The 13,751-nt window shown below is 44.9% G+C and overlaps 1 protein-coding gene across 1 annotated transcript in view; it reads left to right on the forward strand.

The window, feature by feature from the left end:
• The first annotated feature begins 270 nt into the window (after positions 1-270).
• The window catches only part of SNX8 (sorting nexin 8), a 34,902-nt gene continuing 21,421 nt past the window's right edge, over positions 271-13,751 (forward strand). The window contains 7 exon segments of the mRNA XM_073553736.1: positions 271-465; positions 4,619-4,788; positions 7,524-7,641; positions 11,192-11,313; positions 11,583-11,663; positions 12,666-12,826; positions 13,197-13,323. Of these exon segments, the coding sequence (XP_073409837.1) occupies positions 4,648-4,788; positions 7,524-7,641; positions 11,192-11,313; positions 11,583-11,663; positions 12,666-12,826; positions 13,197-13,323 (750 nt within the window). The 5' untranslated portion in view covers positions 271-465; positions 4,619-4,647.

Here is a 13,751-nt window from a genome sequence, read left to right on the forward strand (position 1 = left end):
CACGTCTCCTGTCGCCTGTTGATCAGTACAGTGAAGGGGCTATTGAGCTGCTGTGATCTTTGCTTCCCCTTCATTGTACATGTGCACACTGACTCCAGCATCCGATCATAAATATCTGCTTCCAAACCGCAACCAAAAACCAAGTGTCTTTTAGAGGCGGATTTTTCATCCAGAAAAATTTACATTGAAAAACTCATGTGTAAACATACGTCATTACGTCACTGACGCTGATAACTCCTGGCAAGAAGCCTCTTCCGCCAGTTCTTATGAGCCTGTTTGGGCCGTTACTAAGGAAAGGAAGTCACGTGGTACAGAGGGGGCGGAGTGACAGCGCATCACATGACGGGGCCCGGAGCGCGACCGATGCTAGGACAGACGGGCGAGCTGACTGCAGGTGAAGCCCCTCGACGGTAGAAGGCGCGGGCGGTGACGTCACTCCGCGCATTAACCTTCTCATTGCCGGTGGTAAGTGCCATTAGACCGGGTGCGCTGGTTTTCTATAGTAATGTGTCATGTGATCGCAGGAAGGAAATCTAACGCTTAGTAACGGGGGGTGAGCGGCGATCTGATCGTGAAGGGATCTTCCTGTCTGTGTGAAGTGGTCGATTGTGATCGTCAGTGATGAAATTTAGCCTTTCTTGAGGTATATTTGACAGGTAATGGCGGTGATTAATATGTGTGACATTGGGACAATCCTCCAACCCTCCGTGTCACGGCAGAGACGGTGTGTATGGCCCTTTAAGGATCGGCGGCCTCTGAGACGTTTGTATATTTTCATTAAATGGGGCCACCAGTAGAGTTGAGCGACTTTGGTCGGATCGGGTTTCGTGAAACCCGAATGAAACAAAATTTGAGTTGGATGAAACTGGTCCGACTAGGGCAAAAAAAAGTCGGAGTTCCGTCCGAAACCCGACCCCAATGCAAGTCAATGGGGAATAAAAGTCGGCATTGAGCGGATGAATGTCATTGCTGGAGCAAAGGATGCAGAGACCGGCGTGGGATGAAGCGGCCTGCACTCCCCATGTCTCCATAAAAGGGGCTGTCCAGGAATAGAAAAATATAATTATGGATTTCTAAATCTGTTTAGTTGGCAAGTCATATTCATCTTCTGCAGGACGGTGGTCACTGTAATTATAATAAATGCCCACCATCTTGTTATACTGAGAAACCGGGCCTAGACTGTTAGGTCGGGTGCTTGTGAGCATGTGCAGTAGGGAGCTCTGCTCCTCTGAGCTGGAGTGAACCTGTACCTTTCAGATACACAGGGTGGACATCAGTGTGAGCAGCCTCTTCTTACCTCAGCACCCCCGATATCTCCAATAGTAGATCAGATAGACATGGTGGACAGCAGTGTGAGCAGCCTCTTCTTACCTCAGCCCCCTGGTATCTCCAGTATTAGATCAGACAGGGTGGAAAGCAGTGTGAGCAGCCTCTTCTGACCTCAGCATTCCTGGTATCTCCAGTGTTAGATCAGATAGGGTGGACAGCAGTGTGAGCAGCCTCTTCTTACCTCAGCATTCCTCTGAATCTCCAGTGTTAGATCAGATAGACAGGGTGGACAGCAGTGTGAACAGCTCCTTCTTACCTCAGCTCCTCTGGTATCTCCAGTGTTAGAACAGATAGACAGGGTGGACAGCAGTGTGAGCGGCCTCTTCTTACCTCAGCACCCCTGGTCTCTCCAGTGTTAGATCAGATAGACAAGGAGGACATCCGTGTGAGCAGCCTCTTCTTACCTCAGCACCCCTGGTATCTCCAGTGTTAGATCAGACAGGGTGGACATCATTGTGAGCAGCCTCTTCTTACCTCAGCATTCCTGGTATCTCCAGTGTTAGATCAGATAGACAGGGAGGACAGCAGTGTGAGCAGCCTCTTCTTACCTCAGTACCCCTGGTCTCTCCAGTGTTAGATCAGATAGACAAGGAGGACATCAGTGTGAGCAGCCTCTTCTTACCTCAACATTCCTGGTATCTCCAGTGTTAGATCAGATAGACAGGGAGGACAGCAGTGTGAGCAGTCTCTTCTTACCTCAGTACCCCTGGTATCTCCAGTGTTAGATCAGATAGACAAGGAGGACATCAGTGTGAGCAGCCTCTTCTTACCTCAGCACCCCTGGTATCTCCAGTGTTAGATCAGATAGACAAGGAGGACATCAGTGTGAGCAGCCTCTTCTTACCTCAGCATTCCTCGGAATCTCCAGTGTTAGATCAGATAGATAGGGTGGACATCAGTGTGAGCGTTCCCTTTTTAGCCATTTCAGTAAAGCTGACCTCCCGTCAAAAGTGCAGCAGCCAGTCGGTGAGTTCAGCATCTCTGCCCAAGTTTTTGACACAGAGCTGCTGATCTGAGTTATTAGTTGCAGTGCAATCTATGTGATGTCAGCGCTGCAGACAGTCAGACATCTGGAGCAGCGGTGTCGATTCCACGCTGCAGCAGGGGAGAGTGAGTAATGCCCAGTTTGTTTTGTTTATTTTGTAGAGTACAGGAGTTTTCCAAAACTATACAATCCCTTTAATTATACCCAAAACGTGATTGGGGGAAAAAATGCCTCTTCTCACCCCAGTCTTGACCTACATCAGGGTCTCCCTTCTCCCTTAGGTATTCTTAGGTTTCTTGGTCTGCCGTAGAGATTTATGAGCTTGGCTCCTCGCTTCCTTCTAGACCCGCCTATGTGAAAAGAAGCCTTGTTAAAGTGCGGCTGTGAAGTCTGTATAAATATAGAGCCGTGGTCTCGGGGGTCCTCCGCCCACGGTGGGAGTTCTGGCAGAAAGGCGTAAGACAGGTGAACGAAGCACTCTCAACTCCCATCATCCACTGAGACTTACGCTGAGGAAGGGACGTTATTTTCCGGACTGATGAAGAACCAGCCGGGAGACACCAGCAGCTCGTAGTCGTACTGTTCGGCTGAAGCTGCTGCGATCTGCTGATCAAAGTAGATTTGGCTTCTGAACCATCATCCCTCGCCCCTCTGCTAGTGATCTACTAGCTCATGGCTCAGACCGGGTCTGCTAAGGAAGCCATTATTGGTCGATCAGTCCATTCCGGGTTTGTGTCCGTCAATGGATCGAGCCACCATCGACAATCACCAACTGTCCATGTCGGTCACATTTCATCTATTTTATGTAGCGTAAATGTGTGAATTTTTATTTTCTTCTTTTTTTTTTTCTTTATTAAAGTGAATCTTTCACCATGTAATCTGAAAGCAGCATAACGTAGGGGCAGAGACCCTTATTCCAGTAATGTGACACTTACTGTGCTGCTTGGTGTAGTTTTGATCAAATAATTGTTTTTTCTGCTGCAGATCTATCAGTGCTCTGAATGCTGAGCCCTGTATAACCCCGCCCACACCTCTGATTGGCAGTGTATGTAGAAAACGTCCAATTAGTGCTGGCGGCGGGCTTGGACTACCTGGCGGCAGGCTCCTAGGCCTTTAGTCATTATTTCTTGCTGATTTTATCAAAACTTCAGCAAGCATCCCAGTAAGTGAAGGATCGCTGAAATCCGGGTCTCTGCCTCTACGTCTTGCTGCTCTCGGATTACATAGTGAATACCTGGTGACAGATTCCCTTTAATCATTCCTTAAAGGCACGGTAACTTGTGCCTCATCCTCGTTACACAATATACAGCCTAGACGTGTGGCGAGCAGGTCTGCAGGGTCTCGGGGGGCCTCGGTTAATAAGTGTCTCCCACTGTAGAAGGTTTACTCATCCGTCTCTGCTCCCGTTTGTGGACTCTGTCACCTCCGTGCACACGGGAGGAATCTCCGGGTGGGTGTGAACATGTCTGTAATCACCTGTTTTCGGCTTTCACGATGAGATTCTGGGTAATTTGGATGACAAGTCCTAACATTAAAGTTGTTCTTACTCAGAGATTTAGTTTAATCCCATAGCCTTGAAAACCCCCATAACTGGACCCCACTGTGACTTTCTGGGGGTCCCGGGAATAAAATTTCATAGGGTTGAACAATATATAGCATTTAATGAGAAGGAGCGAAGTGTAAGGGGATGTCCGGACCCCTAAATGGACAGTGTGTGTTCAGATATGTGGGAGACCACCCAGCATGATGGGGGTCCGGGCGTCCGTCGGGAGAGAGGGCTGTCTGCTGACAGCTATCTCGCATGTAGATGACTCTTGCAGAAACTTTCGCTTCCTTTTTTGCTTCTTAAAAAAAAAAAAATCCCCATACTTCATGTAGTTGTTTAATTCCAAATAACTTGCGTTCATCCATTTTCTGACTTGTCAGCAGGAATCCACCCCCCCAAACTATTTATATGCACAAGTCCATCGGTCCGTTACTGAGAAATGAGCATCTGAGTTAATATGCAAATGAGTCTGAAGAGCTATGGTAGATCTGAAGCCTCTGTCACTCCAGCTCTATTCCCAGCGCCGCCGCCTCTTTCCTGTGCCTGATGTCGCCACGCAGCATGTAGGCTGTCAGGCAAGCAGGAGGAGGCAAGGAATAGAGCTGACGTGGCAGAGGCTTCAGATCTACCGTAGATCTTCAGCGTCATTTGCATATTCAGACGCTGTTTTCTCTGTAATGGAGGAACGGACTGGACATGTCGGGTAATGGCGGGATCCTGGAGAAGGTAATTGGACAGGTGTCTTTTTCTTCTTGCAGGTGTGAAGAGTGGTCCTGAATGCTGCACGATGGAGGTGACCCATGGAAGTCCTCTGATGCTGCCGCACACGTTACAGGAGCTGCTGGGACATGATACCGTGCAGGTGGAGCTCATCCCCGAGAAGAAAGGCTTGTTCCTTAAACACGTGGAATATGAGGTGTCCAGCCAGGTGAGGAACGCTCGTTGCTTGCATGGTGGCAGCTGACGCTCCTGCTCGGATCCCAGGAGGGGATTATATTTGCTTCTAAATCCTCCAAAATATTTTATTTCAAACTTTCATACTCTGACCTTTTGTTCCACGGTGATCTTAAAGGGACCAGGTGCACTTTACAAGTCTACAGTTAGCTCCCCTAGTGGTGGAAACGAGCAAGCGCACTGTGATTTGTGTGGGTTTTGATCGTTCTGAAAGTCAGTGGTGGTCTCAGACTCCATCATTGGGGTCGTCAAACGTATATCTATGACACATGATGATGCTTGGTGTTCGTGGCCTTACTGGTAAAAGGATCATCCAAAATTAGGAAGCGTAATTGATCTATATTATCTACCTAAAACGGTGCCACTTGTGTCGTAGGATGTGTCAGTCCCATTCATTTAAAGACACATGAACTGCAGTACTAAACATGGCCTAACTATATAATTAACAAAAAAGTGTGAAACAAATGAAAATATGTCTTATATTCTAGGTTCTGCAAAGTAGCCACCTTTTTGATTACTGCTTTGCACACTCTTGGCATTCTCTTGATGAGCTTCAAGAGGTAGTCACCAGAAATGGTTTTCACTTCACAGGTGTGCCCTGTCAGGTTTATTAAGTGGGATTTCTTGCCTTATAAATGGGGTTGGGACCATCAGTTGTGTTGTGCAGAAGTCTGGTGGATACACAGCTGATAGTCCTACTGAATAGACTGTTAGAATTTGTATTATGGCAAGAAAAAAGCAGCTAAGCAAAGAAAAACGAGTGGCCATCATTACTTTAAGAAATGAAGGTTAGTCAGTCCGAAAAATTGGGAAAACTTTGAAAGTGTCCCCAAGTGCAGTGGCAAAAACCATCAAGCGCTACAAAGAAACTGGCTCACATGAGGACCGCCCCAGGAAAGGAAGACCAAGAGTCAACTCTGCTGCGGAGGATAAGTTCATCCGAGTCACCAGCCTCAGAAATCGCAGGTTAACAGCAGCTCAGAATACAGACCAGGTCAATGCCACACAGAGTTCTGGCAGCAGACACATCTCTACAACAACTGTTAAGAGGAGACTTTGTGCAGCAGGTCTCTTCATGGTAAAATAGCAGCTAGGAAACCACTGCTAAGGACAGGCAACAAGCAGAAGAGACTGTTTGGGCTAGAGAACACAAGGAATGGACATTAGACCAGTGGAAATCTGTGCTTTGGTCTGATGAATCCAAATTTGAGATCTTTGGTTCCAACCACCGTGTCTTTGTGCGACGCAGAAAAGGTGAACGGATGGACTCTACATGCCTGGTTCCCACCGTGAAGCATGGAGGAGGAGGTGTGATGGTGTGGGGGTGCTTTGCTGGTGACACTGTTGGGGATTTAATCAAAATTGAAGGCATACTGAACCAGCATGGCTACCACAGCATCTTGCAGCGGCATGCTATTCCATCCGGTTTGTGTTTAGTTGGACCATCATTTATTTTTCAACAGGACAATGACCCAAACACACCTCCAGACTGTGTAAGGGCTATTTGACCAAGAAGTAGAGTAATGGGGTGCTACGCCAGATGACCCGGCCTCCACAGTCACCAGACCTGAACCCAATCGAGATGGTTTGGGGTGAGCTGGACCGCAGAGTGAAGGCAAAAGGGTCATCAAGTGCTAAGCATCTCTGGGAACTCCTTCAAGACTGTTGGAAGACCATTTCCGGTGACTATCTCTTGAAGCTCATCAAGAGAATGCCAAGTGTGCAAAGCAGTAATCAAAGCAAAAGGTGGCTACTTTGAAGAACCTAGAATATAAGACGTGTTTTCAGTTGTTTCACACTTTTTTGTTAATTATATAATTCCACATGTGATAATTCATAGTTTTGATGCCTTCAGAGTGAATCTACAATTTTCATAGTCATGAAAATAAAGAAAACTCTTTGAATGAGACGGTGTTTCCAAACTTTTGGTGTGTGTGTGTGTGTGTGTGTGTGTGTGTGTGTGTGTGTATACATATTATATTAAAAAAAAAAAATAAAGGGAACACTAACACTACAACATAGGATGTGGCATTTATGTGTGTGTGTGTATGTATGTATATATATATATGTATGTATGTATATATATATATATATATATATATATATATATATATATATATATATATAATATTTATTTTTGCACCTTGAAATGAAATCCATAAAAGATAAAGTTCAAAGCGCAAAAAAGACCCGAAACCCTGAGTTCCTTTTATTGGAAAAAAAAAAAAAGTTCAGGATCTCAGAAGATGGTGACGTTCCAAGCTATTTTAAACCAAGTCAAATGTTATAAAAAAGTAAACCGCACAAATTTGGCGTCGCTGTGATCGCACTGATATGTGGAATCCAGTTCTTACGTCATTTTTACTGCACGATGAACGTCAAAATCCAATGGTGGAATTGTGTGGTTTTTTTTTTTTTTTCACCATTTCACAACATGTAGATTCCCCCCCCCCCCCCATATTGCATTAGAATGGTCTCAATCAAAACTAAAATTAGGCCCGGCAAAAAAAAAAATCAAGCCCTCCTGTGACCACGTGTGTGTAAAAATAAAAAGTTATGGCCCATGGAAGAAAGGGAGGAAATGAAAATTGGCTCCAGTGGGAAGGGGTTCAGCATTATTTTTGGCACTTTTGTACTCCTATTTGTCCTTAGTAGATTATCTTTGTGCTTTTGGCCGTATGTCATCTTCGCCCTTGTTGTTTTTTGCAGTTCTTTAAATCCTCCGTGTACAGAAGATATAACGACTTTGTCGTGTTCCAGGAGATGCTGTTGCAGAAGTACCCGTACCGGGTGGTACCGGCGCTGCCGCCCAAAAGAATGCTTGGAGGTATCGCTATTTTACGTGTTCTCCTAGCCCCTCCTTCAGTTAACTCTTGTTTCTTTATGGGTCCTGAGGGGCCAGTGATATCCTGTATGTTCAGGCCTGGTTCCAAAAAAAGCCCCTTATGCAAATATTGCTGCGGTTCACCGATATGCCACTTTTTTTTTTTCTAGCTAGAGAATTCCAAAAAATGTTTAAGGCTTTGTAGAAAAAAAATAGTTTTCACAAGCACGGATATGTCTTGTTTTCTTGTGGATGCACTGCACACGCAGGTCTGAGCATATGCGGCCCACTGACCATACCCTGCCATCATACATGGCACTATATGGATCACCCTGCTGTCATCTATTAGTCTTTACTGCACTCTTTATAGTCCGTATATGACAATATGCAGATTTACCATAGGACAAGGATGGGTAGAGCTCCTCAGCGTGGCAGCGCTGGGTCACCAGGTAGGTGTGTAGTGGTAAGGGAGCGACTATGTTAACTATGTACCCAATGCACTGTCGGTTTACACTTGCAGTTGTAAGAGTAGATAGTGGTCCCCCAAATGGGTTTTATCAGGCAAAAACATGCTCTTCGATTTAGCAAAAAAATTTAAGGCTGGACACGGCCCAGGTATCAAAGTGGCGCTGTAATAGAGCTGAGCGGCAATACTGAACACAGCTTAGGGATAACAGTGGTGCTGTAATGAGACATTACACAGGGATTAAAATGGTGGTGCAATACCAGATGTAGCCCAGAGAAAAAAAGTGGCGCTGTAATGGAGCTGAGCTGCAATACCAGTTGTCGCCCAGGGATAAAAGTGGCGCTGTAATGGAGCTGAGCTGCAATACTGGACATAGTCCAGGGATTAAAGTGGTTCTGCAATACTCGACACAGCCTAGGGATAAGATTAGTGCTGTGACTGGTATTACAAGCCCGGCACTCAGATACATGCTCATCTACTGGCCCCCACTGCTTATATGTACCGCTGCCTGTGTCCCCCCAATCAGGCTCAAGGCAGTAGCTGACCAGAGACTGCTGACCGCTGGCAGAGGTCACACTACTTCCCCTGCTGGAAGAGGAAATGTTGAAACCCACAGGGGACATGGGTGGCAGCAGCGTAGCTGAACACCAGATATCTCAGGTTTTTGTTGGTATTTTGTTTAACTAGATTTTTTTTTTTTTAAACCTTTTTCATCTGGGTGAATTCTCGTTTCGCCGCTCTTGCGTTTTTTTTTTTTCTTTTTTACTTCCCTTTTTCCGAGAGCTACAACCTTCCTTTTTTCGTTGTCAGGACTCGTTTTTCGCGGGATGAATCTTCATTCTGAATGAACTTTTGCATGTTTGCCAATAACAAATTTTTTTTCCTTTATAACTTGGGGGGGAAAAAAAATTTACAGTTTTTGAATCTGAACATGGACGTGTATATATTACTACGACTGTCAAAGATTTTGGTTTTGATAGTGGTAAAAAAAAATAAAAAATTGTCAATGGCAGACTAAAAATAATTACTATTTTTTTTTTTATTTTCCCCACAAAGGAGCGCAAGGAGTGACACGGCGTCAGATCTGCGCTCCTCTCCATGAGGTGATGGTGTGAAAGTTATTTTTGGTCCTTTTTGTGAAACGGCATAGATTTGATGGGAAGGATGTGAGGCCGGTATTACCAGTCGGGGGACGGATGACGGGATTGTCACAGTCGCTGCTCCTCATCCTTTGATCACGGCTGATGTGATAGTTGTAAAATGCAAAATGACAGAGAAGAGGGAACTGTCACTTCAAGGGAGAGAGGCGAATTCTGAGATGACTCCTTTTCTGAGGATCACAGAGCCTTCAATTAGCGGCAATGAGACTTAACCCTTTACGCTGTCTTCAGACATCGCGGAGCAGTGTGATCTTTGGCTGCGGTGTGGTTGACGGACGTGAGGATAAGGCCGTCTTCACGGTCAAAGTATGGACCACAGCGTACGGACCGGCTGCAGGGATCCTCATGTCCGACACAACAGTTGGACCCAGAGCATCAGTTTTATTTTTCACCTTTGCCATTTACGTGTGGGGAAAGGAGAGGCCGCTTAAAAAAAAAAAAATCTTTTATAAGAAAAGGGAAAAGATAAAAATAAAAATGCTAAAAAAATATATATAACACTATAACAAATACACTGTTTATTAAATATAATTTATATATAAATTAAAAAATATTTTATAGATATATTAAAAATATACTGTATATTAAATATATGGTAATATAATTTAAATTGTATATACCGGTAATATTAATCTTATCCTTATTATTTATTTCATTGCTAGAAAATGCTTGATTGTGTATACAATACACCGCAAACCTGTATTAGTAAATTGACGACCTCCTATGTAGCCCCTGTATAATAGCCGGCAAATGCGCTGAGTGGAACAGGCTCGGCTCCTGAGCTCCTATCAAATAGTGATTGCTCATCACCACCAAAGGGTTAAAGGCAAAACTGATATTTGCATATTTAAATAAGTAAACCTAGAAATCCCCCAAAATTCCTTCTTATCACCTCCAAGGGGGATTTTATATACAGAAAAAGAAAGGGGAACTTCCTAAGTGGGTATTTTTGTGGCAAAGATCTAGAGCTTTACTAAACTCCTCAACATTAAAATTAGAACATCAAGAAGGACGAGTTTTGTGGAATTCTGTAAATCACAGGATGGAGACGCGATGATGAAATGCAAATTGAAATTCAATTTTCTAAACATCTGAAATACGAGCGCCACATGCAGAAATCCCGGCACCTCCAGCCTCGGCTGCGATCAGTGAGATTATTAATGGTCGTCTGAAGAACGTTCTGCTGTTGAATTCACTTTGGAAAATCGTCAAGATCCGCCGCTGGCAGCTCCTGTGTAATCACCGACCAATGACGTCCTAGATGTGCTCAATGGGAGACAAGTATGGAGACGCTGAAGCCACAGTAGCACATTGAGGCCACACAGGTTGCTCACAGGAACACGACCAACATGCGGCATGGCGTTGTTGCGTTTAAAAATGGGTCCTGGGAAACTGGAGAAATGGCCGTAGGTGTGCTAGCATGAATGTAAATTTTCTCTTCAGTGGATGTAGTTGTTACCCTCCGCTCTGATAGTGGATATCTGTCACACCATACGGCTGATGGATAGTGATGGTGACATACGATATGGCTTGTAGAAAAAGAGAAGATTTTACACAACCAAAGTTACAAAATTGCCGGATTTCCAAAATCCACCACCCATCCAGTCAAAAATAAAAGGAGCATGCATTTAAAAGTAATGTTTAGCATAAAAGCATGACAAGAAGTCATGTTCTGATAACACCTCTATGTAGAGTAGACGACACAGGATCCACCATTCACAGTTGGGGATGTCACAGCTCACCTCCTCCTTTTTTCTACGGAAAATAGAATGAAAAATCTCCAATCCAAAAAATTAACTGAATTTTTTAAAAATATATATTATTATTAATTTATTATAATATAGAGCAGAGGTTAAACAAGAGACAAATCCTCCTTAATTACCAGTGATGCATAGAACATTTATTAACATATTTTCTATTTTCCCAGCTGACCGGGAATTTATAGAATCCCGAAGACGGGCGTTAAAGAGATTTATCAACTTAGTTGCCAGGCACCCTTCTTTCTGGGATGATATCCTTGTGAATATATTCCTATCCTATAATGGTCAGGTGAGTACTATTATTATTATTTATGTGCATGTAATTGCTCATTTTTTTTTCTTGTATCCGTGATGTGTATGAAGGGAGCTGGCTTCTTTCAGTAGCAAAGGTGAGGGGGGGGGGGAAATAAGGTTTCTTTTTCCTATACTGAGAAATCTATTTTTTTTTTTTTTTTTTCAGCCAGAAAACCCCTGCCATGTGGCAGCAATAAAAACTGTCTGACTGCTGCAACATTTGTGTATATTTCTTGGTAACATTTTTTTTGTTTCTCACATCAGGATGTCCAAAATAAAATGCGGGAATCCATCCGTGGGATTGGTGACGAATATATGACAACTACGTTTGCTGCACAGGCCAAGGTACGTGTTTATCATTATAGGGGTATAGTCCGTGCCCATTGCAGCCCCATTCATTTTCAGCATGTTTTAGAGGTGATGTCTTTAGTAAGTGGCTGTGTTCTGCATCATATAAGGCCAGTTTCACATTTGCGCTTTATAGCGCAGCAACGGCCTGCGCACGGCCGCCGCTAAGCCCCTCCCGGCTCCCTGCCCGCCCTATCGGGTCATCGCCGCCTACTAGCGCACATGGCCGCTTGCGATCTGCGCACCCTATCTTTAGCATAGGGTGCGCAGATCGTGCGCTGGCCGTGTGCTAGCAGGATTTTGCCGTGCGCTGCGCACTTTTGAATGTGCGCCGAACGCAGCATGTTGCATTTCGGCGCACCTTCAAAAGTGCGCAGCGCACGGCAAAATCTTGCTAGCGCACAGCCAGCGCACGATCTGCGCACCCTATGCTAAAGATAGGGTGCGCAGATCGCAAGCGGCGATGACCGGATGGGGCGGGCAGGGAGGGGGCGGGGCTTAGCGGCAGCCGTGCGCAGGCCGTCGCTGCGCTATAAAGCGCAAATGTGAAACCGGCCTAACAGTGCTGGAGCAACTTTTTAGAGCTGTGTTGTGCAGAAGACACCTACATGGGGTGTGCTCATCTTCAGGAGCACACAGCTCTTCTGCCTCCCGGCTTTTTGCTTGCCAAGGATGGTGCACTCCTGAAGACTGACAGTTCAGGCTGGTGGCATGGAAAAGGCAAAACCATATGAAATTGGGCTTTCTCAAAATAGCCAAGCCCCTCTTGATTCACAGTGACATGAGACTTGTCCAATAGATGTGGATCTTGCCTATTTTGAGAAATGGCCCCTGTCTTCATCATGTGGCGGGTCTCTGCGATGTGTGACGGTGAAAGGCCATTTGCAAACCAGACTTCAGCCATGCAGTGTATAACTTGTAGCAGAGGCCGTGAACACTGTGGATGTGTTTTTATGACTTGTACATCTCCTCGTTTCCTGTGTTTTCTGCTTCGCTCAGGATTTCCTCCCCGCTGATATCCAGGTTCAATTTGCTGCCAGCAGAGAACTCATCAGGAATATCTTCAACAGCTTCTACAAACTGCGGGATCGTGCAGAGAGGATGGCCACACGGGCTATTGATAATGCTACCGATCTACTGAGCTTTGGAAAGGAGCTAAGGTGAAGCAGTGCTAAGTGGAAAGTATCACAATGTGTGGCTCAGTTCAGTGGCTATACATACGGCAGAGGCAGGGAAGCGGGCGAGGACTGAGGCTAAACTACTGCTGCTTCATCAACTGCAGCCACCACTAGAGGGAGCATACAGATGTACAGAATGATCATCGGATACAACACTGTCCATTGATGTGTACTGAGCTCCCCCTAGTGGTGGCTGCACTCAGCCAGAATTATATCATTTCTCATGATGATAACCAGATCTCCCCTATATAGGAATATGATCAAAGTGAATGATAGAAAATGCTGTTGTAAGAGGCATCTCTTGGTATGCAGTAATATCTATGATAACTATCAGTCTTCTCCTCCTGTACAGTGCCTTGGGCTCGGACACTACTCCTCTGCCTCCCTGGGCGGCTCACAGTTCTTGGGGTGCTTTAAAGCAAGCTCTTAAAGGTCTTTCTGTAGAGTTTACCATACTCGCGGACAAGGCGGCACAACAGGTAACCATGACCCATCTCTGTAAACTCTTGCGATAGGCCCTCATTTAACGCAGCATAATAAGAAGCCAGATCTGTGCTAACGCGCTTAAAGGTAATGTGCCGCCAGAAAATGTTAAAAGTGGGGTTTTATGCTTAACGCATGTTATCAGATATATATATTTTTTTTCAATTTTCACTATTCTAATAATAATATAATCTGAAATCATGCCATTTTCATACTAGCCACTAGGCTTATTACTAAATTCCATACTTCCTGCTATTCATATGTGACTGTCGGCACTATTATCACATACAGGATCACAAAGAAAAAGAACTCTGTATACAGGAGATATCACAGGATCCACTATTCACAATAAGTGGTGTCACAGCTCACCTCCTCCTCCTGTTCAATGACTGATAACACCGCTATATATAGTAGATAACACAGG

Source organism: Dendrobates tinctorius, unplaced genomic scaffold (genome assembly GCF_039654945.1).
Source record: "Dendrobates tinctorius isolate UK_male_01 unplaced genomic scaffold, ASM3965494v1 ptg000202l, whole genome shotgun sequence".
Classification (NCBI taxonomy): Eukaryota; Metazoa; Chordata; class Amphibia; order Anura; family Dendrobatidae; genus Dendrobates; species Dendrobates tinctorius.